Source organism: Oncorhynchus nerka, unplaced genomic scaffold (genome assembly GCF_034236695.1).
Source record: "Oncorhynchus nerka isolate Pitt River unplaced genomic scaffold, Oner_Uvic_2.0 unplaced_scaffold_1425, whole genome shotgun sequence".
NCBI classification, from domain to species: domain Eukaryota; kingdom Metazoa; phylum Chordata; class Actinopteri; order Salmoniformes; family Salmonidae; genus Oncorhynchus; species Oncorhynchus nerka.
The window spans coordinates 6377-30326 of NW_027039886.1; the positions used below are offsets into that span (position 1 = coordinate 6377).

Consider the following 23950-nt stretch of genomic DNA (forward strand, 5'->3'; position numbering starts at 1 on the left):
GGGGATGGTGATCTATATGGGGACAGTAGATGGTGATCTATATGGAGACAGTAGATGGGGACAGTATATGGAGACAGTAGATGGGATCTAGATGGGGACAGTAGATGGTGATCTATATGGAGACAGTAGATGGTGATCTATATGGGGACAGTAGATGGTGATCTATATGGAGACAGTAGATGGTGATCTATATGGGGACAGTAGATGGTGATCTATATGGGGACAGTAGATGGTGATCTATATGGGGACAGTAGATGGTGATCTATATGGGGACAGTAGATGGTGATCTATATGGGGACAGTAGATGGTGATCTATATGGAGACAGTAGATGGGGACAGTAGATGGTGATCTATATGGAGACAGTAGATGGTGATCTATATGGAGACAGTAGATGGTGATCTATATGGGACAGTAGATGGTGATCTATATGGGACAGTAGATGGGATCTATATGAGACAGTAGATGGTGATCTATATGGAGACAGTAGATGGTGATCTATATGGAGACAGTAGATGGTGATCTATATGGGGACAGTAGATGGTGATCTATATGGGGACAGTAGATGGTGATCTATATGGAGACAGTAGATGGTGATCTATATGGGGACAGTAGATGGTGATCTATATGGGGACAGTAGATGGTGATCTATATGGGGACAGTAGATGGTGATCTATATGGGACAGTAGATGGTGATCTATATGGGGACAGTAGATGGTGATCTATATGGGGACAGTAGATGGTGATCTATATGGGGACAGTAGATGGTGATCTATATGGGGACAGTAGATGGTGAGATGGTGATCTATATGGGGACAGTAGATGGTGATCTATATGGGGACAGTAGATGGGGACAGTAGATGGTGATCTATATGGGGACAGTAGATGGTGATCTATATGGGGACAGTAGATGGGTGTGTATGTGTGTGTGTACATGGTGTGTGTTTTTGTGGTGTGTGTGTGTGTACATGGTGTGTGTGTACGTGGTGTGTATGTACATGGTGTGTGTGTGTGTGTGTACATAGTGTATGTGTGTGTGCGTGGTGTGTGTGTGTGTGTGTGTACATGGTGTGTGTGTACATGGTGAGTGTGTACATGGTGTGTGTGTGCGTGGTGTGCGTGGTGTGTGTGTGTGTGCGTGGTGTGTGTGTGTGTGTGTGTGTGTATGTGTGTACGTGGTGTGTATGTACATGGTGTGTGTGTGTGTGTACATGGTGTATGTGTGTGTGGTGTGTGTGTGTGCGTGGTGTGTGTGTGTTCGTGGTGTGTGTGTGTGCGTGGTGGTGTGTGTGTGTACGTGTGTGTGTGTGTGTACATGGTGTGTGTGTGTCTGCATGGTGTGTGTGTACATGGTGTGTGTGTACATGGTGAGTGTGTGTGTGTACGTTGTGTGTGTGTGTGTACATGGTGAGTGTGTGTGTGTGTGTGTGTGCATGGTGTGTGTGTACATGGTGTGTGTGTGTGTACGTGGTGTGTGTGTGTGTGTACGTGGTGTGTGTGTGTGGGTACGTGGTGTGTGTGTGTACCTGGTGTGTGGTGAGTGCATGGTGTGTGTGTACATGGTGTGTGTGTGTACATGGTGTGTGTGGTGTGTATGTACATGGTGTGTGTGTGTGTGTGCATGGTGTGTGTGTGTACATGGTGTGTGTGTGTACATGGTGTGTGTGTCTCCATGGTGTGTGTGTGTGTGTACATGGTGTGTGTGTGTGTGTGTGTGTGCATGGTGTGTGTGTGTGTGGTGTGTGTGTGTGTGTGTGTGTGTGTGTGTGTGTACATGGTGTGTGGGTGTGTGCATGGTGTGTGTGTACATGGTGTGTGTGTAAATGGTGTGTGTGTGTAAATGGTGTGTGTACATGGTGTGTGTGTACATGGTGTGTGTGTGTGTGTGGTGTGTGTGTGTGTGTACGTGGTGTGTGTGTGTGTGTGGGTACGTGGTGTGTGTGTGTACCTGGTGTGTGGTGTGTGCATGGTGTGTGTGTACATGGTGTGTGTGTGTACATGGTGTGTGTGTGTGTGTGTGTGTAAATGGTGTGTGTGTGTAAATGGTGTGTGTGTGTACATGGTGTGTGTGTGTGTGTGTGTACATGGTGTGTGTGTGTACGTGGTGTGTGTGTGTGGGTACGTGGTGTGTGTGTGTGGGTACGTGGTGTGTGTGTGTACCTGGTGTGTGGTGTGTGCATGGTGTGTGTGTACATGGTGTGTGTGTGTACATGGTGTGTGTGGTGTGTGTGTGTGGTGTGTGTGTGTGCATGGTGTGTGTATGTACATGGTGTGTGTGTGTACATGGTGTGTGTGTGTACATGGTGTGTGTGTGTGTGTGTGTGTGTGTGTGTGTGTGTACATGGTGTGTGTGTGTGTGTGCATGGTGTGTGTGTGTGCATGGTGTGTGTATGTACGTGGTGTGTGTGTGTGTGTGTGTGTGTGTGTGTGTGTGTGTGTGTACATGGTGTGTGGGTGTGTGCATGGTGTGTGTGTACATGGTGTGTGTGTGTACATGGTGTGTGTGTGTACATGGTGTGTGTGTGTACATGGTGTGTGTGTGCATGGTGTGTGTGTGTATATGGTGTGTGTGTGCATGGTGTGTGTGTGTGTACATGGTGTGTGTGTGTGTACATGGTGTGTGTGTGTACATGGTGTGTGTGTGTGTGTGTACATGGTGTGTGTGTGTGTGTGTACATGGTGTGTGTGTGTGTGTGTGTGTACATGGTGTGTGTGTGTGTGTGTACATGGTGAGTGTGTACATGGTGTGTGTGTGTGGTGGTGTGTGTGTGCATGGTGTGTGTATGTACGTGGTGTGTGTGTGTGTGTGTGTGTGTGTGTGTGTGTGTGTACATGGTGTGTGGGTGTGTGCATGGTGTGTGTGTACATGGTGTGTGTGTGTACATGGTGTGTGTGTGTACATGGTGTGTGTGTGCATGGTGTGTGTGTGTATATGGTGTGTGTGTGCATGGTGTGTGTGTGTGTACATGGTGTGTGTGTGTGTACATGGTGTGTGTGTGTACATGGTGTGTGTGTGTGTGTGTGTACATGGTGTGTGTGTGTGTGTGTGTACATGGTGTGTGTGTGTGTGTGTGTGTACATGGTGTGTGTGTGTGTGTGTGTGTACATGGTGTGTGTGTGTGTGTACATGGTGAGTGTGTACATGGTGTGTGTGTACATGGTGTGTGTGTACATGGTGTGTGTGTGTGTACACATGCTGTGTGTGTGTGCATGGTGTGTGTGTGCATGGTGTGTGTGTGTGTACATGGTGTGTGTGTGTGCATGGTGTGTGTGTGCATGGTGTGTGTGTGTACATGGTGTGTGTGTGTACATGGTGTGTGTGTGTGCATGGTGTGTGTGTGTACACTGTGTGTGTGTGTGTACATGGTGTGTGTGTGTGCATGGTGTGTGTGTGTGCATGGTGTGTGTGTGTGCATGGTGTGTGTGTGTGCATGGTGTGTGTGTGCATGGTGTGTGTGTGTACATGGTGTGTGTGTGTGCATGGTGTGTGTGTGTGCATGGTGTGTGTGTGTGCATGGTGTGTGTGTGTACATGGTGTGTGTGTGTGTGTGTGTGTGTGTGTGTGTGTGTACATGGTGTGTGTGTGTGCATGGTGTGTGTGTGGGTACATGGTGTGTGTGTGTGCATGGTGTGTGTGTGCATGGTGTGTGTGTGTACATGGTATGTGTGTGTACATGGTGTGTGTGTACATGGTGTGTGTGTGTGTGTGTGTGTGTGTGTGTGTACATGGTGTGTGTGTGTACATGGTGTGTGTGTGTACATGGTGTGTGTGTACCTGCAGTGCCTCCAGGAAGCGGAAGGATCCCAGGCGTCGTCCTCTGGGAACCAGACAGAAGGTAGAGTTGTGAAGCATCTCTCTGTAATCATGTCTGAAGACAGAACAGACACACGTTCATATGATCTGGCATTCAGTAGACATGCATCAACAGTGACTTTACACATTAATATGACCTGGCATTCAGTAGACATGTATCAACAGTGACTTTACACGTTAATATGACCTGGCATTCAGTAGACATGTATCAACAGTGACTTTACACGTTAATATGACCTGGCATTCAGTAGACATGTATCAACAGTGACTTTACACGTTAATATGACCTGGCATTCAGTAGACATGTATCAACAGTGACTTTACACGTTAATATGACCTGGCATTCAGTAGACACGTATCAACAGTGACTTTACACGTTAATATGACCTGGCATTCAGTAGACATGTATCAACAGTGACTTTACACGTTAATATGACCTGGCATTCAGTAGACATGCATCAACAGTGACTTCACGACAGTGACTTAACGACAGTGACTTATCAACAGTGACTTTACACATTAATATGACCTGGCATTCAGTAGACACGTATCAACAGTGACTTCACGACAGTGACTTAACGACAGTGACTTATCAACAGTGACTTTACACATTAATATGACCTGGCATTCAGTAGACACGTATCAACAGTGACTTCACGACAGTGACTTAACGACAGTGACTTATCAACAGTGACTTTACACATTAATATGACCTGGCATTCAGTAGACACGTATCAACAGTGACTTCACGACAGTGACTTATCAACAGTGACTTATCAACAGTGACTTCACGACAGTGACTTATCAACAGTGACTTATCAACAGTGACTTATCAACAGTGACTTATCAACAGGGACTTATCAACAGTGACTTATCGACAGTGACTTATCGACAGTGACTTAACGACAGTGACTTATCGACAGTGACTTAACTACAGTGACTTAACGACAGTGACTTAACTACAGTGACTTAACGACAGTGACTTAACGACAGTGACTTAACGACAGTGACTTAACTACAGTGCCTTAACGACAGTGACTTATCGACAGTGACTTATCGACAGTGACTTATCGACAGTGACTTAACGACAGTGACTTAACGACAATGACTTATCGACAGTGACTTATCGACAGTGACTTAACGACAGTGACTTAACGACAGTGACTTATCGACAGTGACTTATCGACAGTGACTTATCAACAGTGACTTAACGTGACTTATCGACAGTGACTTCACGACAGTAACTTATCAACAGTGACTTAACGTGACTTATCGACAGTGACTTCACGACACTGACTTCACAACAGTGACTTATCAACAGTGACTTAACGTGACTTCACAACAGTGAGTGCATACATTGGCCCCAGCAGGAACTGAAACCAAGACTTTGGCGTTGTTAACACCAAGCTCTTACAAACTGAGCCACAAAGGACCACAGAGGAATGGAGGAACAGACAGACGTAGACAGGGTTATAGCTGGTGAGATCTCCTAGCTTCCAGGGCTGGACAGAGAGGGTTTACATGTCTCTATCTGGGTTAGCGTTGAGCTACGACAGGATAAGAGCTGATTACACAGTGAACGACCCAGAGGTTACTAAAAGGCTTCAGTTCGGCTGGCATCCAGAATAAAGTCGTCTAGGCGAACCAAACTAGTGTGCTCCCATACTCCCTGAAAAGACATTCGCTTGAGAAACGAGAAGAAAAAAAATGCCAATAGTACTGTTTGTCCATTTTGAGATGCCGTAGCCAGTGTGCAGCATCACAAACACTGACATGGAAGACAAACACCCACAACCCAAAACTGAAACCCAGGCTACCTAAGTATGATTCTCAATCAGGGAAAACAATTGACAGCTGCCTCTGATTGAGAACCATACTAGGCCGAACTCAAAAACCAACAGAGAAAAACAAACATAGACTACCCACCCAACTCACGTCCTGACCAAAGGAACTGACCAAAGGAACCCAGTAAGCTGATAGATTGATGAGTTCTCGTCTTGGAACCCAGTAAGCTGACAGATTGATGAGTTCTCGTCTTGGAACCCAGTAAGCTGATAGATTGATGAGTTCTCGTCTTGGAACCCAGTAAGCTGATAGATTGATGAGTTCTCGTCTTGGAACCCAGTAAGCTGATAGATTGATGAGTTCTCGTCTTGGAACCCAGTAAACTGATAGATTGATGAGTTCTCGTGTATGAACCCAGTAAGCTGATAGATTGATGAGTTCTAGTCTTGGAACCCAGTAAACTGATAGATTGATGAGTTCTAGTCTTGGAACCCAGTAAGCTGATAGATTGATGAGTTCTAGTCTTGGAACCCAGTAAACTGATAGATTGATGAGTTCTAGTCTTGGAACCCAGTAAACTGATAGATTGATGAGTTCTCGTGTATGAACCCAGTAAGCTGATAGATTGATGAGTTCTCGTCTTGGAACCCAGTAAGCTGATAGATTGATGAGTTCTCGTCTTGGAACCCAGTAAGCTGATAGATTGATGAGTTCTAGTCTTGGAACCCAGTAAGCTGATAGATTGATGAGTTCTAGTCTTAGAACCCAGTAAGCTGATAGATTGATGAGTTCTAGTCTTGGAACCCAGTAAACTGATAGATTGATGAGTTCTCGTCTTGGAACCCAGTAAACTGATAGATTGATGAGTTCTCGTCTTGGAACCCAGTAAACTGATAGATTGATGAGTTCTAGTCTTGGAACCCAGTAAACTGATAGATTGATGAGTTCTCGTCTTGGAACCCAGTAAACTGATAGATTGATGAGTTCTCGTCTTGGAACCCAGTAAGCTGATAGATTGATGAGTTCTCGTCTTGGAACCCAGTAAACTGATAGATTGATGAGTTCTCGTGTATGAACCCAGTAAGCTGATAGATTGATGAGTTCTAGTCTTGGAACCCAGTAAGCTGATAGATTGATGAGTTCTCGTCTTGGAACCCAGTAAACTGATAGATTGATGAGTTCTCGTGTATGAACCCAGTAAGCTGATAGATTGATGAGTTCTAGTCTTGGAACCCAGTAAACTGATAGATTGATGAGTTCTAGTCTTGGAACCCAGTAAGCTGATAGATTGATGAGTTCTAGTCTTGGAACCCAGTAAACTGATAGATTGATGAGTTCTAGTCTTGGAACCCAGTAAACTGATAGATTGATGAGTTCTAGTCTTGAACCCAGTAAGCTGATAGATTGATGAGTTCTAGTCTTGGAACCCAGTAAGCTGATAGATTGATGAGTTCTCGTCTTGGAACCCAGTAAGCTGATAGATTGATGAGTTCTAGTCTTGGAACCCAGTAAGCTGATAGATTGATGAGTTCTAGTCTTAGAACCCAGTAAGCTGATAGATTGATGAGTTCTAGTCTTGGAACCCAGTAAACTGATAGATTGATGAGTTCTAGTCTTGGAACCCAGTAAACTGATAGATTGATGAGTTCTCGTCTTGGAACCCAGTAAACTGATAGATTGATGAGTTCTCGTCTTGGAACCCAGTAAACTGATAGATTGATGAGTTCTCGTCTTGGAACCCAGTAAACTGAACCCAACCCAGTAAACTGATAGATTGATGAGTTCTCGTCTTGGAACCCAGTAAACTGATAGATTGATGAGTTCTAGTCTTGGAACCCAGTAAGCTGATAGATTGATGAGTTCTGTCTTGGAACCCAGTAAACTGATAGATTGATGAGTTCTAGTCTTGGAACCCAGTAAGCTGATAGATTGATGAGTTCTAGTCTTGGAACCCAGTAAACTGATAGATTGATGAGTTCTCGTCTTGGAACCCAGTAAGCTGATAGATTGATGAGTTCTCGTCTTGGAACCCAGTAAGCTGATAGATTGATGAGTTCTCGTCTTGGAACCCAGTAAGCTGATAGATTGATGAGTTCTAGTCTTGGAACCCAGTAAGCTGATAGATTGAGAGTTCTATCTGAACCCAGTGAGTTGATGAGTTCTAGTCTTGGAACCCAGTAAACTGATAGATTGATGAGTTCTCGTCTTGGAACCCAGTAAGCTGATAGATTGATGAGTTCTCGTCTTGGAACCCAGTAAACTGATAGATTGATGAGTTCTCGTCTTGGAACCCAGTAAACTGATAGATTGATGAGTTCTCGTCTTGGAACCCAGTAAACTGATAGATTGATGAGTTCTTCTTGGAACCCAGTAAGCTGATAGATTGATGAGTTCTAGTCTTGGAACCCAGTAAGCTGATAGATTGATGAGTTCTAGTCTTGGAACCCAGTAAGCTGATAGATTGATGAGTTCTCGTCTTGGAACCCAGTAAGCTGATAGATTGATGAGTTCTCGTGTATGAACCCAGTAAGCTGATAGATTGATGAGTTCTCGTCTTGGAACCCAGTAAACTGATAGATTGATGAGTTCTCGTCTTGGAACCCAGTAAGCTGATAGATTGATGAGTTCTCGTCTTGGAACCCAGTAAGCTGATAGATTGATGAGTTCTAGTCTTAGAACCCAGTAAGCTGATAGATTGATGAGTTCTAGTCTTAGAACCCAGTAAGCTGATAGATTGATGAGTTCTCGTCTTGGAACCCAGTAAGCTGATAGATTGATGAGTTCTAGTCTTAGAACCCAGTAAGCTGATAGATTGATGAGTTCTCGTCTTGGAACCCAGTAAACTGATAGATTGATGAGTTCTAGTCTTGGAACCCAGTAAACTGATAGATTGATGAGTTCTAGTCTTGGAACCCAGTAAACTGATAGATTGATGAGTTCTAGTCTTGGAACCCAGTAAGCTGATAGATTGATGAGTTCTAGTCTTGGAACCCAGTAAGCTGATAGATTGATGAGTTCTAGTCTTGGAACCCAGTAAGCTGATAGATTGATGAGTTCTAGTCTTGGAACCCAGTAAGCTGATAGATTGATGAGTTCTAGTCTTGGAACCCAGTAAGCTGATAGATTGATGAGTTCTAGTCTTGGAACCCAGTTGATAGATTGATGAGTTCCCTTGGAACCCAGTAAGCTGATAGATTGATGAGTTCTAGTCTTAGAACCCAGTAAGCTGATAGATTGATGAGTTCTAGTCTTGGAACCCAGTAAGCTGATAGATTGATGAGTTCTCGTCTTGGAACCCAGTAAGCTGATAGATTGATGAGTTCTCGTCTTGGAACCCAGTAAGCTGATAGATTGATGAGTTCTCGTCTTGGAACCCAGTAAACTGATAGATTGATGAGTTCTCGTCTTGGAACCCAGTAAGCTGATAGATTGATGAGTTCTAGTCTTGGAACCCAGTAAGCTGATAGATTGATGAGTTCTAGTCTTGAACCCAGTAAGCTGATAGATTGATGAGTTCTAGTCTTGGAACCCAGTAAGCTGATAGATTGATGAGTTCTAGTCTTGGAACCCAGTAAGCTGATAGATTGATGAGTTCTAGTCTTAGAACCCAGTAAGCTGATAGATTGATGAGTTCTAGTCTTAGAACCCAGTAAGCTGATAGATTGATGAGTTCTAGTCTTAGAACCCAGTAAGCTGATAGATTGATGAGTTCTCGTCTTGGAACCCAGTAAGCTGATAGATTGATGAGTTCTCGTCTTGGAACCCAGTAAGCTGATAGATTGATGAGTTCTCGTCTTGGAACCCAGTAAGCTGATAGATTGATGAGTTCTCGTCTTGGAACCCAGTAAGCTGATAGATTGATGAGTTCTCGTCTTGGAACCCAGTAAGCTGATAGATTGATGAGTTCTCGTCTTGGAACCCAGTAAGCTGATAGATTGATGAGTTCTAGTCTTGGAACCCAGTAAGCTGATAGATTGATGAGTTCTCGTCTTGGAACCCAGTAAGCTGATAGATTGATGAGTTCTCGTCTTGGAACCCAGTAAACTGATAGATTGATGAGTTCTCGTCTTGGAACCCAGTAAACTGATAGATTGATGAGTTCTCGTCTTGGAACCCAGTAAGCTGATAGATTGATGAGTTCTCGTCTTGGAACCCAGTAAGCTGATAGATTGATGAGTTCTCGTCTTGGAACCCAGTAAGCTGATAGATTGATGAGTTCTAGTCTTGGAACCCAGTAAGCTGATAGATTGATGAGTTCTCGTCTTGGAACCCAGTAAGCTGATAGATTGATGAGTTCTCGTCTTGGAACCCAGTAAGCTGATAGATTGATGAGTTCTAGTCTTGGAACCCAGTAAACTGATAGATTGATGAGTTCTAGTCTTGGAACCCAGTAAGCTGATAGATTGATGAGTTCTCGTCTTGGAACCCAGTAAGCTGATAGATTGATGAGTTCTCGTCTGAACCCAGTAAGCTGATAGATTGATGAGTTCTCGTCTTGGAACCCAGTAAGCTGATAGATTGATGAGTTCTCGTCTTGGAACCCAGTAAGCTGATAGATTGATGAGTTCTCGTCTTGGAACCCAGTAAGCTGATAGATTGATGAGTTCTAGTCTTGAACCCAGTAAGCTGATAGATTGATGAGTTCTAGTCTTATAAGCTGATAGAGATGAGTTCTAGTCTTGGAACCCAGTAAGCTGATAGATTGATGAGTTCTAGTCTTAGAACCCAGTAAGCTGATAGATTGATGAGTTCTCGTCTTGGAACCCAGTAAACTGATAGATTGATGAGTTCTAGTCTTGGAACCCAGTAAACTGATAGATTGATGAGTTCTAGTCTTGGAACCCAGTAAACTGATAGATTGATGAGTTCTAGTCTTGGAACCCAGTAAACTGATAGATTGATGAGTTCTAGTCTTGGAACCCAGTAAGCTGATAGATTGATGAGTTCTAGTCTTGGAACCCAGTAAGCTGATAGATTGATGAGTTCTAGTCTTGGAACCCAGTAAGCTGATAGATTGATGAGTTCTAGTCTTGGAACCCAGTAAGCTGATAGATTGATGAGTTCTAGTCTTGGAACCCAGTAAGCTGATAGATTGATGAGTTCTCGTCTTGGAACCCAGTAAGCTGATAGATTGATGAGTTCTAGTCTTAGAACCCAGTAAGCTGATAGATTGATGAGTTCTAGTCTTGGAACCCAGTAAGCTGATAGATTGATGAGTTCTCGTCTTGGAACCCAGTAAGCTGATAGATTGATGAGTTCTCGTCTTGGAACCCAGTAAGCTGATAGATTGATGAGTTCTCGTCTTGGAACCCAGTAAGCTGATAGATTGATGAGTTCTCGTCTTGGAACCCAGTAAGCTGATAGATTGATGAGTTCTAGTCTTGGAACCCAGTAAGCTGATAGATTGATGAGTTCTAGTCTTAGAACCCAGTAAGCTGATAGATTGATGAGTTCTAGTCTTGGAACCCAGTAAGCTGATAGATTGATGAGTTCTAGTCTTAGAACCCAGTAAGCTGATAGATTGATGAGTTCTAGTCTTGGAACCCAGTAAGCTGATAGATTGATGAGTTCTAGTCTTAGAACCCAGTAAGCTGATAGATTGATGAGTTCTAGTCTTAGAACCCAGTAAGCTGATAGATTGATGAGTTCTAGTCTTAGAACCCAGTAAGCTGATAGATTGATGAGTTCTCCTTGGAACCCAGTAAGCTGATAGATTGATGAGTTCTCGTCTTAGAACCCAGTAAGCTGATAGATTGATGAGTTCTCGTCTTGGAACCCAGTAAGCTGATAGATTGATGAGTTCTAGTCTTAGAACCCAGTAAGCTGATAGATTGATGAGTTCTCGTCTTGGAACCCAGTAAGCTGATAGATTGATGAGTTCTAGTCTTGGAACCCAGTAAGCTGATAGATTGATGAGTTCTAGTCTTGGAACCCAGTAAGCTGATAGATTGATGAGTTCTCGTCTTGGAACCCAGTAAGCTGATAGATTGATGAGTTCTAGTCTTGGAACCCAGTAAGCTGATAGATTGATGAGTTCTCGTCTTGGAACCCAGTAAGCTGATAGATTGATGAGTTCTCGTCTTGGAACCCAGTAAGCTGATAGATTGATGAGTTCTCGTCTTGGAACCCAGTAAGCTGATAGATTGATGAGTTCTAGTCTTGGAACCCAGTAAGCTGATAGATTGATGAGTTCTCGTCTTGGAACCCAGTAAGCTGATAGATTGATGAGTTCTCGTCTTGGAACCCAGTAAACTGATAGATTGATGAGTTCTCGTCTTAGAACCCAGTAAGCTGATAGATTGATGAGTTCTCGTCTTGGAACCCAGTAAGCTGATAGATTGATGAGTTCTCGTCTTGGAACCCAGTAAGCTGATAGATTGATGAGTTCTCGTCTTGGAACCCAGTAAGCTGATAGATAAGACTAGTACAGAGATGTCTTCCCAGCAGTGTAGAAACAACACAGTTATGTCCACACAGCCCAACAACGTCCTGTTTATCTAGCTAGCCTGTTGTGTTTACTAGTTGCCTTAGAAACACTCTGTTAGTTTGTTCACACGATGAGTCTGAGTTGAATCATCTTCCCCATCAATCAGATGAGTAGAAACTACGGGAAGCATGAGAGTGACGTTTGACAGATGTGGGACAACCTGCACAGTGATAATTATTGTGTAATTGGACCCTGATGAAGCCGTACCTAGCCCGGAGATCTCTAAGTCAAGCCAAGAGAGAGCCTGACCTACGTACAGAGCATATACATGAAACAGGAAGTCATTCCTGGCCCCTGGCAGGGAGAATCCCATGCTGTTTATCACATCGCACTCATGGCTTAAAAGGCAGAACATGACGGCGTTCGTACGAACCATCACTGCTAACTGAGCTGTCAGGGATAGATGGTTCTAGAACCAGCTGTGTGTTGTCAGGGATAGATGGTTCTAGAACCAGCTGCGTGTTGTCAGGGATAGATGGTTCTAGAACCAGCTGTGTGTTGTCAGGGATAGATGGTTCTAGAACCAGCTGCGTGTTGTCCTTCTCTGTGGCTCTAACAGATCAGATGTCTACCATCAACATGAGGACTACATGCACTGTACGTCCCCACCTATCCTGTCCCATAGACACATGCTGACATCTGGTCTGACGCAGGGTAATGTATAGATGAGGCCATATACACATCCTCATGAGAACGGTAATGTATAGACGAGGCCATATACACATCATCAAGAGAACGGTAATGTATAGATGAGGCCATATGTACATCATCAGTGTCTGGATCTATAGCTCAGTGTCTGGATCTATAGCTCAGTGTCTGGACCTATAGCTCAGTGTCTGGACCTATAGCTCAGTGTCTGGACCTATAGCTCAGTGTCTGGATCTATAGCTCAGTGTCTGGACCTATAGCTCAGTGTCTGGACCTATAGCTCAGTGTCTGGATCTATAGCTCAGTGTCTGGACCTATAGCTCAGTGTCTGGACCTATAGCTCAGTGTCTGGACCTATAGCTCAGTGTCTGGACCTATAGCTCAGTGTCTGGACCTATAGCTCAGTGTCTGGATCTATAGCTCAGTGTCTGGACCTATAGCTCAGTGTCTGGATCTATAGCTCAGTGTCTGGATCTATAGCTCAGTGTCTGGATCTATAGCTCAGTGTCTGGACCTATAGCTCAGTGTCTGGACCTATAGCTCAGTGTCTGGATCTATAGCTCAGTGTCTGGATCTATAGCTCAGTGTCTGGATCTATAGCTCAGTGTCTGGATCTATAGCTCAATGTCTGGATCTATAGCTCAGTGTCTGGATCTATAGCTCAGTGTCTGGATCTATAGCTCAGTGTCTGGATCTATAGCTCAGTGTCTGGATCTATAGCTCAGTGTCTGGACCTATAGCTCAGTGTCTGGATCTATAGCTCAGTGTCTGGATCTATAGCTCAGTGTCTGGATCTATAGCTCAGTGTCTGGACCTATAGCTCAGTGTCTGGATCTATAGCTCAGTGTCTGGACCTATAGCTCAGTGTCTGGACCTATAGCTCAGTGTCTGGATCTATAGCTCAGTGTCTGGATCTATAGCTCAGTGTCTGGATCTATAGCTCAGTGTCTGGATCTATAGCTCAGTGTCTGGATCTATAGCTCAGTGTCTGGATCTATAGCTCAGTGTCTGGACCTATAGCTCAGTGTCTGGATCTATAGCTCAGTGTCTGGATCTATAGCTCAGTGTCTGGATCTATAGCTCAGTGTCTGGATCTATAGCTCAGTGTCTGGACCTATAGCTCAGTGTCTGGATCTATAGCTCAGTGTCTGGATCTATAGCTCAGTGTCTGGCTCAGTGTCAACCTATAGCTCAGTGTCTGGATCTATAGCTCAGTGTCTGGATCTATAGCTCAGTGTCTGGACCTATAGCTCAGTGTCTGGATCTATAGCTCAGTGTCTGGACCTATAGCTCAGTGTCTGGATCTATAGCTCAGTGTCTGGATCTATAGCTCAGTGTCTGGATCTATAGCTCAGTGTCTGGATCTATAGCTCAGTGTCTGGATCTATAGCTCAGTGTCAACCTATAGCTCAGTGTCAACCTATAGCTCAGTGTCTGGACCTATAGCTCAGTGTCTGGACCTATAGCTCAGTGTCAACCTATAGCTCAGTGTCTGGATCTATAGCTCAGTGTCAACCTATAGCTCAGTGTCTGGATCTATAGCTCAGTGTCAACCTATAGCTCAGTGTCTGGACCTATAGCTCAGTGTCTGGATCTATAGCTCAGTGTCTGGATCTATAGCTCAGTGTCTGGATCTATAGCTCAGTGTCTGGATCTATAGCTCAGTGTCTGGACCTATAGCTCAGTGTCTGGACCTATAGCTCAGTGTCTGGATCTATAGCTCAGTGTCTGGACCTATAGCTCAGTGTCTGGACCTATAGCTCAGTGTCTGGACCTATAGCTCAGTGTCTGGATCTATAGCTCAGTGTCTGGATCTATAGCTCAGTGTCTGGACCTATAGCTCAGTGTCTGGACCTATAGCTCAGTGTCTGGACCTATAGCTCAGTGTCTGGACCTATAGCTCAGTGTCTGGACCTATAGCTCAGTGTCTGGATCTATAGCTCAGTGTCTGGATCTATAGCTCAGTGTCTGGATCTATAGCTCAGTGTCTGGACCTATAGCTCAGTGTCTGGACCTATAGCTCAGTGTCTGGATCTATAGCTCAGTGTCTGGATCTATAGCTCAGTGTCTGGATCTATAGCTCAGTGTCTGGATCTATAGCTCAGTGTCTGGATCTATAGCTCAGTGTCTGGATCTATAGCTCAGTGTCTGGATCTATAGCTCAGTGTCTGGATCTATAGCTCAGTGTCTGGATCTATAGCTCAGTGTCTGGACCTATAGCTCAGTGTCTGGATCTATAGCTCAGTGTCTGGATCTATAGCTCAGTGTCAACCTATAGCTCAGTGTCAACCTATAGCTCAGTGTCTGGATCTATAGCTCAGTGTCTGGATCTATAGCTCAGTGTCTGGACCTATAGCTCAGTGTCTGGATCTATAGCTCAGTGTCTGGACCTATAGCTCAGTGTCTGGATCTATAGCTCAGTGTCTGGATCTATAGCTCAGTGTCTGGATCTATAGCTCAGTGTCTGGATCTATAGCTCAGTGTCTGGATCTATAGCTCAGTGTCAACCTATAGCTCAGTGTCAACCTATAGCTCAGTGTCTGGACCTATAGCTCAGTGTCTGGACCTATAGCTCAGTGTCAACCTATAGCTCAGTGTCTGGATCTATAGCTCAGTGTCAACCTATAGCTCAGTGTCTGGATCTATAGCTCAGTGTCAACCTATAGCTCAGTGTCTGGACCTATAGCTCAGTGTCTGGATCTATAGCTCAGTGTCTGGATCTATAGCTCAGTGTCTGGATCTATAGCTCAGTGTCTGGATCTATAGCTCAGTGTCTGGACCTATAGCTCAGTGTCTGGACCTATAGCTCAGTGTCTGGATCTATAGCTCAGTGTCTGGACCTATAGCTCAGTGTCTGGACCTATAGCTCAGTGTCTGGACCTATAGCTCAGTGTCTGGATCTATAGCTCAGTGTCTGGATCTATAGCTCAGTGTCTGGACCTATAGCTCAGTGTCTGGACCTATAGCTCAGTGTCTGGACCTATAGCTCAGTGTCTGGACCTATAGCTCAGTGTCTGGACCTATAGCTCAGTGTCTGGATCTATAGCTCAGTGTCTGGATCTATAGCTCAGTGTCTGGATCTATAGCTCAGTGTCTGGACCTATAGCTCAGTGTCTGGACCTATAGCTCAGTGTCTGGACCTATAGCTCAGTGTCTGGACCTATAGCTCAGTGTCAACCTATAGCTCAGTGTCTGGACCTATAGCTCAGTGTCTGGACCTATAGCTCAGTGTCTGGATCTATAGCTCAGTGTCTGGACCTATAGCTCAGTGTCTGGACCTATAGCTCAGTGTCTGGACCTATAGCTCAGTGTCTGGACCTATAACTCAGTGTCTGGATCTATAGCTCAGTGTCTGGACCTATAGCTCAGTGTCAACCTATAGCTCAGTGTCAACCTATAGCTCAGTGTCTGGATCTATAGCTCAGTGTCTGGACCTATAGCTCAGTGTCTGGACCTATAGCTCAGTGTCTGGACCTATAGCTCAGTGTCTGGACCTATAGCTCAGTGTCTGGATCTATAGCTCAGTGTCTGGACCTATAGCTCAGTGTCTGGATCTATAGCTCAGTGTCTGGATCTATAGCTCAGTGTCTGGATCTATAGCTCAGTGTCAACCTATAGCTCAGTGTCTGGATCTATAGCTCAGTGTCAACCTATAGCTCAGTGTCTGGACCTATAGCTCAGTGTCTGGACCTATAGCTCAGTGTCTGGACCTATAGCTCAGTGTCTGGACCTATAACAGGAAGTCACTATGTGGTAGTCTGACCTATCTATCTGAAGATGAATGGACTAACAGGAAGTCACTATGTGGTAGTCTGACCTAGCTATCTGGAGATGAATGGGACTAACAGGAAGTCACTATGTGGTAGTCTGACCTAGCTATCTGGAGATGAATGGGACTAACAGGAAGTCACTATGTGGTAGTCTGACCTAGCTATCTGGAGATGAATGGACGAACAGGAAGTCACTATGTGGTAGTCTGACCTAGCTATCTGGAGATGAATGGGACTAACAGGAAGTCACTATGTGGTAGTCTGACCTAGCTATCTGGAGATGAATGGACTAACAGGAAGTCACTATGTGGTAGTCTGACCTAGCTATCTGGAGATGAATGGACTAACAGGAAGTCACTATGTGGTAGTCTGACCTAGCTATCTGGAGATTAATGGACTAACATGAAGTCACTATGTGGTAGTCTGACCTAGCTATCTGGAGATGAATGGGACTAACAGGAAGTCACTATGTGGTAGTCTGACCTAGCTATCTGGAGATGAATGGACTAACAGGAAGTCACTATGTGGTAGTCTGACCTAGCTATCTGGAGATGAATGGACTAACAGGAAGTCACTATGTGGTAGTCTGACCTAGCTATCTGGAGATTAATGGACTAACATGAAGTCACTATGTGGTAGTCTGACCTAGCTATCTGGAGATGAATGGGACTAACAGGAAGTCACTATGTGGTAGTCTGACCTAGCTATCTGGAGATGAATGGACTAACAGGAAGTCACTATGTGGTAGTCTGACCTAGCTATCTGGAGATGAATGGGACTAACAGGAAGTATAATGACAGGGTGGTTATAGAGTCTCTGTTCTAATGACAGGGTGGTTATAGAGTCTCTGTTCTCCTAATGACAGGGTGGTTATAGAGTCTCTGTTCTCCTAATGACAGGGTGGTTATAGAGTCTCTGTTCTCCTAATGACATGGTGGTTATAGAGTCTCTGTTCTAATGACAAGGTGGTTATAGAGTCTCTGTTCTCCTAATGACAGGGTGGTTATAGAGTCTCTGTTCTCCTAATGACAGGGTGGTTATAGAGTCTCTGTTCTCCTAATGACAGGGTGGTTATAGAGTCTGTTCTCCTAATGACAGGGTGGTTATAGAGTCTCTGTTCTAATGACAGGGTGGTTATAGAGTCTCTGTTCTAATGACAGGGTGGTTATAGAGTCTCTGTTCTCCTAATGACAGGGTGGTTATAGAGTCTCTGTTCTCCTAATGACAGGGTGGTTATAGAGTCTCTGTTCTAATGACAGGGTGGTTATAGAGTCTCTGTTCTCCTAATGACAGGGTGGTTATAGAGTCTCTGTTCTAATGACAGGGTGGTTATAGAGTCTCTGTTCTCCTAATGACAGGGTGGTTATAGAGTCTCTGTTCTCCTAATGACAGGGTGGTTATAGAGTCTCTGTTCTCCTAATGACAGGGTGGTTATAGAGTCTCTGTTCTCCTAATGACAGGGTGGTTATAGAGTCTCTGTTCTCCTAATGACAGGGTGGTTATAGAGTCTCTGTTCTCCTAATGACAGGGTGGTTATAGAGTCTCTGTTCTCCTAATGACAGGGTGGTTATAGAGTCTCTGTTCTCCTAATGACAGGGTGGTTATAGAGTCTCTGTTCTAATGACAGGGTGGTTATAGAGTCTCTGTTCTCCTAATGACAGGGTGGTTATAGAGTCTCTGTTCTCCTAATGACAGGGTGGTTATAGAGTCTCTGTTCTCCTAATGACAGGGTGGTTATAGAGTCTCTGTTCTCCTAATGACAGGGTGGTTATAGAGTCTCTGTTCTCCTAATGACAGGGTGGTTATAGAGTCTCTGTTCTCCTAATGACAGGGTGGTTATAGAATGACAGGGTGGTTATAGAGTCTCTGTTCTAATGACAGGGTGGTTATAGAGTCTCTGTTCTAATGACAGGGTGGTTATAGAGTCTCTGTTCTCCTAATGACAGGGTGGTTATAGAGTCTCTGTTCTCCTAATGACAGGGTGGTTATAGAGTCTCTGTTCTCCTAATGACAGGGTGGTTATAGAGTCTCTGTTCTCCTAATGACAGGGTGGTTATAGAGTCTCTGTTCTCCTAATGACAGGGTGGTTATAGAGTCTCTGTTCTAATGACAGGGTGGTTATAGAGTCTCTGTTCTCCTAATGACAGGGTGGTTATAGAGTCTCTGTTCTCCTAATGACAGGGTGGTTATAGAGTCTCTGTTCTCCTAATGACAGGGTGGTTATAGAGTCTCTGTTCTCCTAATGACAGGGTGGTTATAGAGTCTCTGTTCTAATGACAGGGTGGTTATAGAGTCTGTTCTCCTAATGACAGGGTGGTTATAGAGTGATTGTGGTTTACACTGCAATGTTCACAAGAGGTTTAATAAACTCAACCAAATGTTGCAATCAAAATGGCCACAACGGTTGGTTTTTCCTGACCACCAGTCAGTGTGTAAAGAAGTGCTGTCATCCACAACACTCAACCTCCTCCAGCGGACTTCACAGCAAGGTAAATGTTCAGACCATAAACAGTGTTGTGTACTTGACATTTATTCCACAATCTGTCATGGATTGGACATCAAACACGACTCAGCAAACACGAGTCAGCAAACAAGAGTCAGCAAACAAGACTCAGCAAGCACGAGACAGCAAGCACGAGTCAGCAAACAAGAGTCAGCAAACACGACTCAGCAAGCACGACTCAGCAAGCACGACTCAGCAAGCACGACTCAGCAAGCACGACTCAGCAAGCACGAGTCAGCAAGCACGACTCAGCAAACACGACTCAGCAAACACGACCCAGCAAGCACGACTCAGCAAATCAGCTAACACGACTCAGCAAACACGACTTAGCAAACACGACTCAGCAAACACGACTCAGCAAACACGACTCAGCAAACACGACTCAGCTAACACGACTCAGCAAACACGACTCAGCAAACACGACTCAGCTAACACGACTCAGCGAACAGAAGAGAGATAACACTGATACATGAAGTCCCAAGATAACACAGGAAGAGTAGATAGAACATTGTGATTCCAATGTTACAGATCAGTACTGGAAGTAATCCAGGTATAAATCTCTTCCTGGGTAAACAAGAGCGAAACGCCCACCTGGGACAGAAAAGGTAAAGGAGCATGGATTTAAAAATACATTCGACTAAAGCTAAATCTGGACTTATAAAAGCACCAACGAGCCCGTCTCCACCTCAAGAGTTCAGAGAGTCATTCATTTTGTTTTTACTTTTGTGTTTCTAAACTCTATTAAAAAAAATATCTCTCTGGAGAGAAAAATAAAAGTCTCCGGATGATGCAGAATCACTTGGGAGGGAAATATAAACACCATTATAAACACCAAGCCCAACTCCAAGTCACAGCAGACAGTCTCATCTCAGCTCCCCTCAGGAAGTAGCCCTTCTGTCTATCAGGACCAATCAGGAAGTAGCCCTTCTGTCTATCAGGACCAGTCAGGAAGTAGCCCTTCTGTCTATCAGGACCAATCAGGAAGTAGCCCTTCTGTCTATCAGGACCAATCAGGAAGTAGCCCTTCTGTCTATCAGGACCAATCAGGAAGTAGCCCTTCTGTCTATCAGGACCAATCAGGAAGTAGCCCTTCTGTCTATCAGGACCAATCAGGAAGTAGCCCTTCTGTCTATCAGGACCAATCAGGAAGTAGCCCTTCTGTCTATCAGGACCAGTCAGGAAGTAGCCCTTCTGTCTATCAGGACCAGTCAGGAAGTAGCCCTTCTGTCTATCAGGACCAGTCAGGAAGTAGCCCTTCTGTCTATCAGGACCAGTCAGGAAGTAGCCCTTCTGTCTATCAGGACCAGTCAGGAAGTAGCCCTTCTGTCTATCAGGACCAGTCAGGAAGTAGCCCTTCTGTCTATCAGGACCAGTCAGGAAGTAGCCCTTCGGTCTATCAGGACCAGTCAGGAAGTAGCCCTTCTGTCTATCAGGACCAGTCAGGAAGTAGCCCTTCTGTCTATCAGGACCAGTCAGGAAGTAGCCCTTCTGTCTATCAGGACCAGTCAGGAAGTAGCCCTTCTGTCTATCAGGACCAGTCAGGAAGTAGCCCTTCTGTCTATCAGGACCAGTCAGGAAGTAGCCCTTCTGTCTATCAGGACCAGTCAGGAAGTAGCCCTTCTGTCTTTCAGGACCAGTCAGGAAGTATCCCTTCTGTCTATTAGGACCAGTCAGGAAGTAGCCCTTCTGTCTATCAGGACCTGTCAGGAAGTAGCCCTTCTGTCTATCAGGACCAGTCAGGAAGTAGCCCTTCTGTCTATCAGGACCAGTCAGGAAGTAGCCCTTCTGTCTATCAGGACCAGTCAGGAAGTAGCCCTTCTGTCTATCAGGACCTGTCAGGAAGTAGCCCTTCTGTCTATCAGGACCTGTCAGGAAGTAGCCCTTCTGTCTATCAGGACCAGTCAGGAAGTAGCCCTTCTGTCTATCAGGAAGTAGCCCGTCTGTCTATCAGGACCAGTCAGGAAGTAGCCCTTCTGTCTATCAGGACCAGTCAGGAAGTAGCCCTTCTGTCTTTCAGGACCAGTCAGGAAGTATCCCTTCTGTCTATTAGGACCAGTCAGGAAGTAGCCCTTCTGTCTATCAGGACCAGTCAGGAAGTATCCCTTCTGTCTATTAGGACCAGTCAGGAAGTAGCCCTTCTGTCTATCAGGACCAGTCAGGAAGTAGCCCTTCTGTCTATCAGGACCAGTCAGGAAGTAGCCCTTTTATCTATCAGGACCAGTCAGGAAGTAGCCCTTCTGTCTATCAGGACCAGTCAGGAAGTAGCCCTTCTGTCTATCAGGACCAGTCAGGAAGTAGCCCTTCTGTCTATCAGGACCAGTCAGGAAGTAGCCCTTCTGTCTATCAGGACCAGTTAGTGGGAGTCAAGCGATGTAGAAGACGTATATTAACAGAACAACGAATGTTCAGACGCTCCTGGTTAACAATTACAGAGTGAAGCTCCTTTTCTCCAAACGCTGTGGGAGAGGAGGGGGTGGAGGAGACTGAAGTCAACACAGACATCAAACACTGTGGGAGAGGAGGGGGTGGAGGAGACTGAAGTCAACACAGAGATCAAACGCTGTGGGAGAGGAGGGGGTGGAGGAGACTGAAGTCAACACAGACATCAAACGCTGTGGGAGAGGAGGGGGTGGAGGAGATCAAACGCTGTGGGAGAGGAGGGGGTGGAGGAGACTGAAGTCAACACAGACACCAAACGCTGTGGGAGAGGAGGGGGTGGAGGAGACTGAAGTCAACACAGACATCAAACGCTGTGGGAGAGGAGGGGGTGGAGGAGATCAAACGCTGTGAGAGGAGGGGTGAGGAGACTGAAGTCAACACAGAGATTAAACGCTGTGGGAGAGGAGGGGGTGGAGGAGACTGAAGTCAACACAGACATCAAACGCTGTGGGAGAGGAGGGGGTGGAGGAGACTGAAGTCAACACAGAGATTATTACAGACAGCAGGCAGAGAGGAGTCTATAAGACAGAGAAGAGTATATTAGACAGAGAAGAGTCTATTAGACAGTAGACAGAGAAGAGTCTATTAGACAGTAGACAGAGAAGAGTCTATTAGACAGTAGACAGAGAAGAGTCTATTAGACAGCAGACAGAGAAGAGTCTATTAGACAGTAGACAGAGAATAGTCTATTAGACAGAGAAGAGTCTATTAGACAGTAGACAGAGAATAGTCTATTAGACAGAGAAGAGTCTATTAGACAGTAGACAGAGAAGAGTCTATTAGACAGCAGACAGAGAAGAGTCTATTAGACAGCAGACAGAGAAGAGTCTATTAGACAGCAGACAGAGAAGAGTCTATTAGACAGCAGACAGAGAAGAGTCTATTAGACAGCAGACAGAGAAGAGTCTATTAGACAGCAGACAGAGAAGAGTCTATTAGACAGTAGACAGAGAAGAGTCTATTAGACAGCAGACAGAGAAGAGTCTATTAGACAGCAGACAGAGAAGAGTCTATTAGACAGCAGACAGAGAAGAGTCTATTAGACAGCAGACAGAGAAGAGTCTATTAGACAGCAGACAGAGAAGAGTCTATTAGACAGCAGACAGAGAAGAGTCTATTAGACAGCAGACAGAGAAGAGTCTATTAGACAGTAGACAGAGAAGAGTCTATTAGACAGAGAAGAGTCAATTAGACAGTAGACAGAGAAGAGTCTATTAGACAGTAGACAGAGAAGAGTCTATTAGACAGTAGACAGAGAAGAGTCTATTAGACAGTAGACAGAGAAGAGTCTATTAGACAGTAGACAGAGAAGAGTCTATTAGACAGAGAAGAGTCTATTAGACAGCAGACAGAGAAGAGTCTATTAGACAGAGAAGAGTCTATTAAACAGTAGACAGAGAAGAGTCTATTAGACAGAGAAGAGTCTATTAGACAGTAGACAGAGAAGAGTCTATTAGACAGTAGACAGAGAAGAGTCTATTAGACAGTAGACAGAGAAGAGTCTATTAGACAGTAGACAGAGAAGAGTATATTAGACAGTAGACAGAGAAGAGTCTATTAGACAGCAGACAGAGAAGAGTCTATTAGACAGAGAAGAGTCTATTAGACAGTAGACAGAGAAGAGTCTATTAGACAGAGAAGAGTCTATTAGACAGTAGACAGAGAAGAGTCTATTAGACAGTAGACAGAGAAGAGTCTATTAGACAGTAAACAGAGAAGAGTCTATAAGACAGTAGACAGAGAAGAGTCTATTAGACAGAGAAGAGTCTATTAGACAGTAGACAGAGAAGAGTCTATTAGACAGCAGACAGAGAAGAGTCTATTAGACAGTAGACAGAGAAGAGTCTATAAGACAGTAGACAGAGAATAGTCTATTAGACAGAGAAGAGTCTATTAGACAGTAGACAGAGAAGAGTCTATAAGACAGTAGACAGAGAATAGTCTATTAGACAGAGAAGAGTCTATTAGACAGTATACAGAGAAGAGTCTATTAGACAGTAGACAGAGAAGAGTCTATAAGATAGTAGACAGAGAATAGTCTATTAGACAGAGAAGAGTCTATTAGACAGCAGACAGAGAAGAGTCTATTAGACAGCAGACAGAGAAGAGTCTATTAGACAGCAGACAGAGAAGAGTCTATTAGACAGTAGACAGAGAAGAGTCTATTAGACAGTAGACAGAGAAGAGTCTATTAGACAGTAGACAGAGAAGAGCCTGTTTGGGTAATCTGGTATGACTATACTACTGGTTTATAGTGCCTGTATGGGTAATCTGGTATACTACTGGTTTATAGTGCCTGTATGGGTAATCTGGTATGACTATACTACTGGTTTATAGTGCCTGTATGGGTAATCTGGTATGACTATACTACTGGTTTATAGTGCCTGTTAGGGTAATCTGGTATACTACTGGTTTATAGTGCCTGTATGGGTAATCTGGTATACTACTGGTTTATAGTGCCTGTATGGGTAATCTGGTATACTACTGGTTTATAGTGCCTGTATGG

General features: G+C 44.6%; 1 protein-coding gene across 1 annotated transcript in view; it reads right to left on the minus strand.

The window, feature by feature from the left end:
- Window positions 1-3773: 3773 nt before the first annotated feature.
- Window positions 3774-23950, minus strand: part of LOC115118158 (exostosin-1-like) — a gene marked incomplete at its 3' end in the record, with an annotated part of 84988 nt that continues 64811 nt past the window's right edge. The window contains exon 2 of the mRNA XM_065015444.1: window positions 3774-3867. Within this exon, the coding sequence (XP_064871516.1) occupies window positions 3774-3867 (94 nt within the window). The remainder of the gene's footprint in view (window positions 3868-23950) is intronic.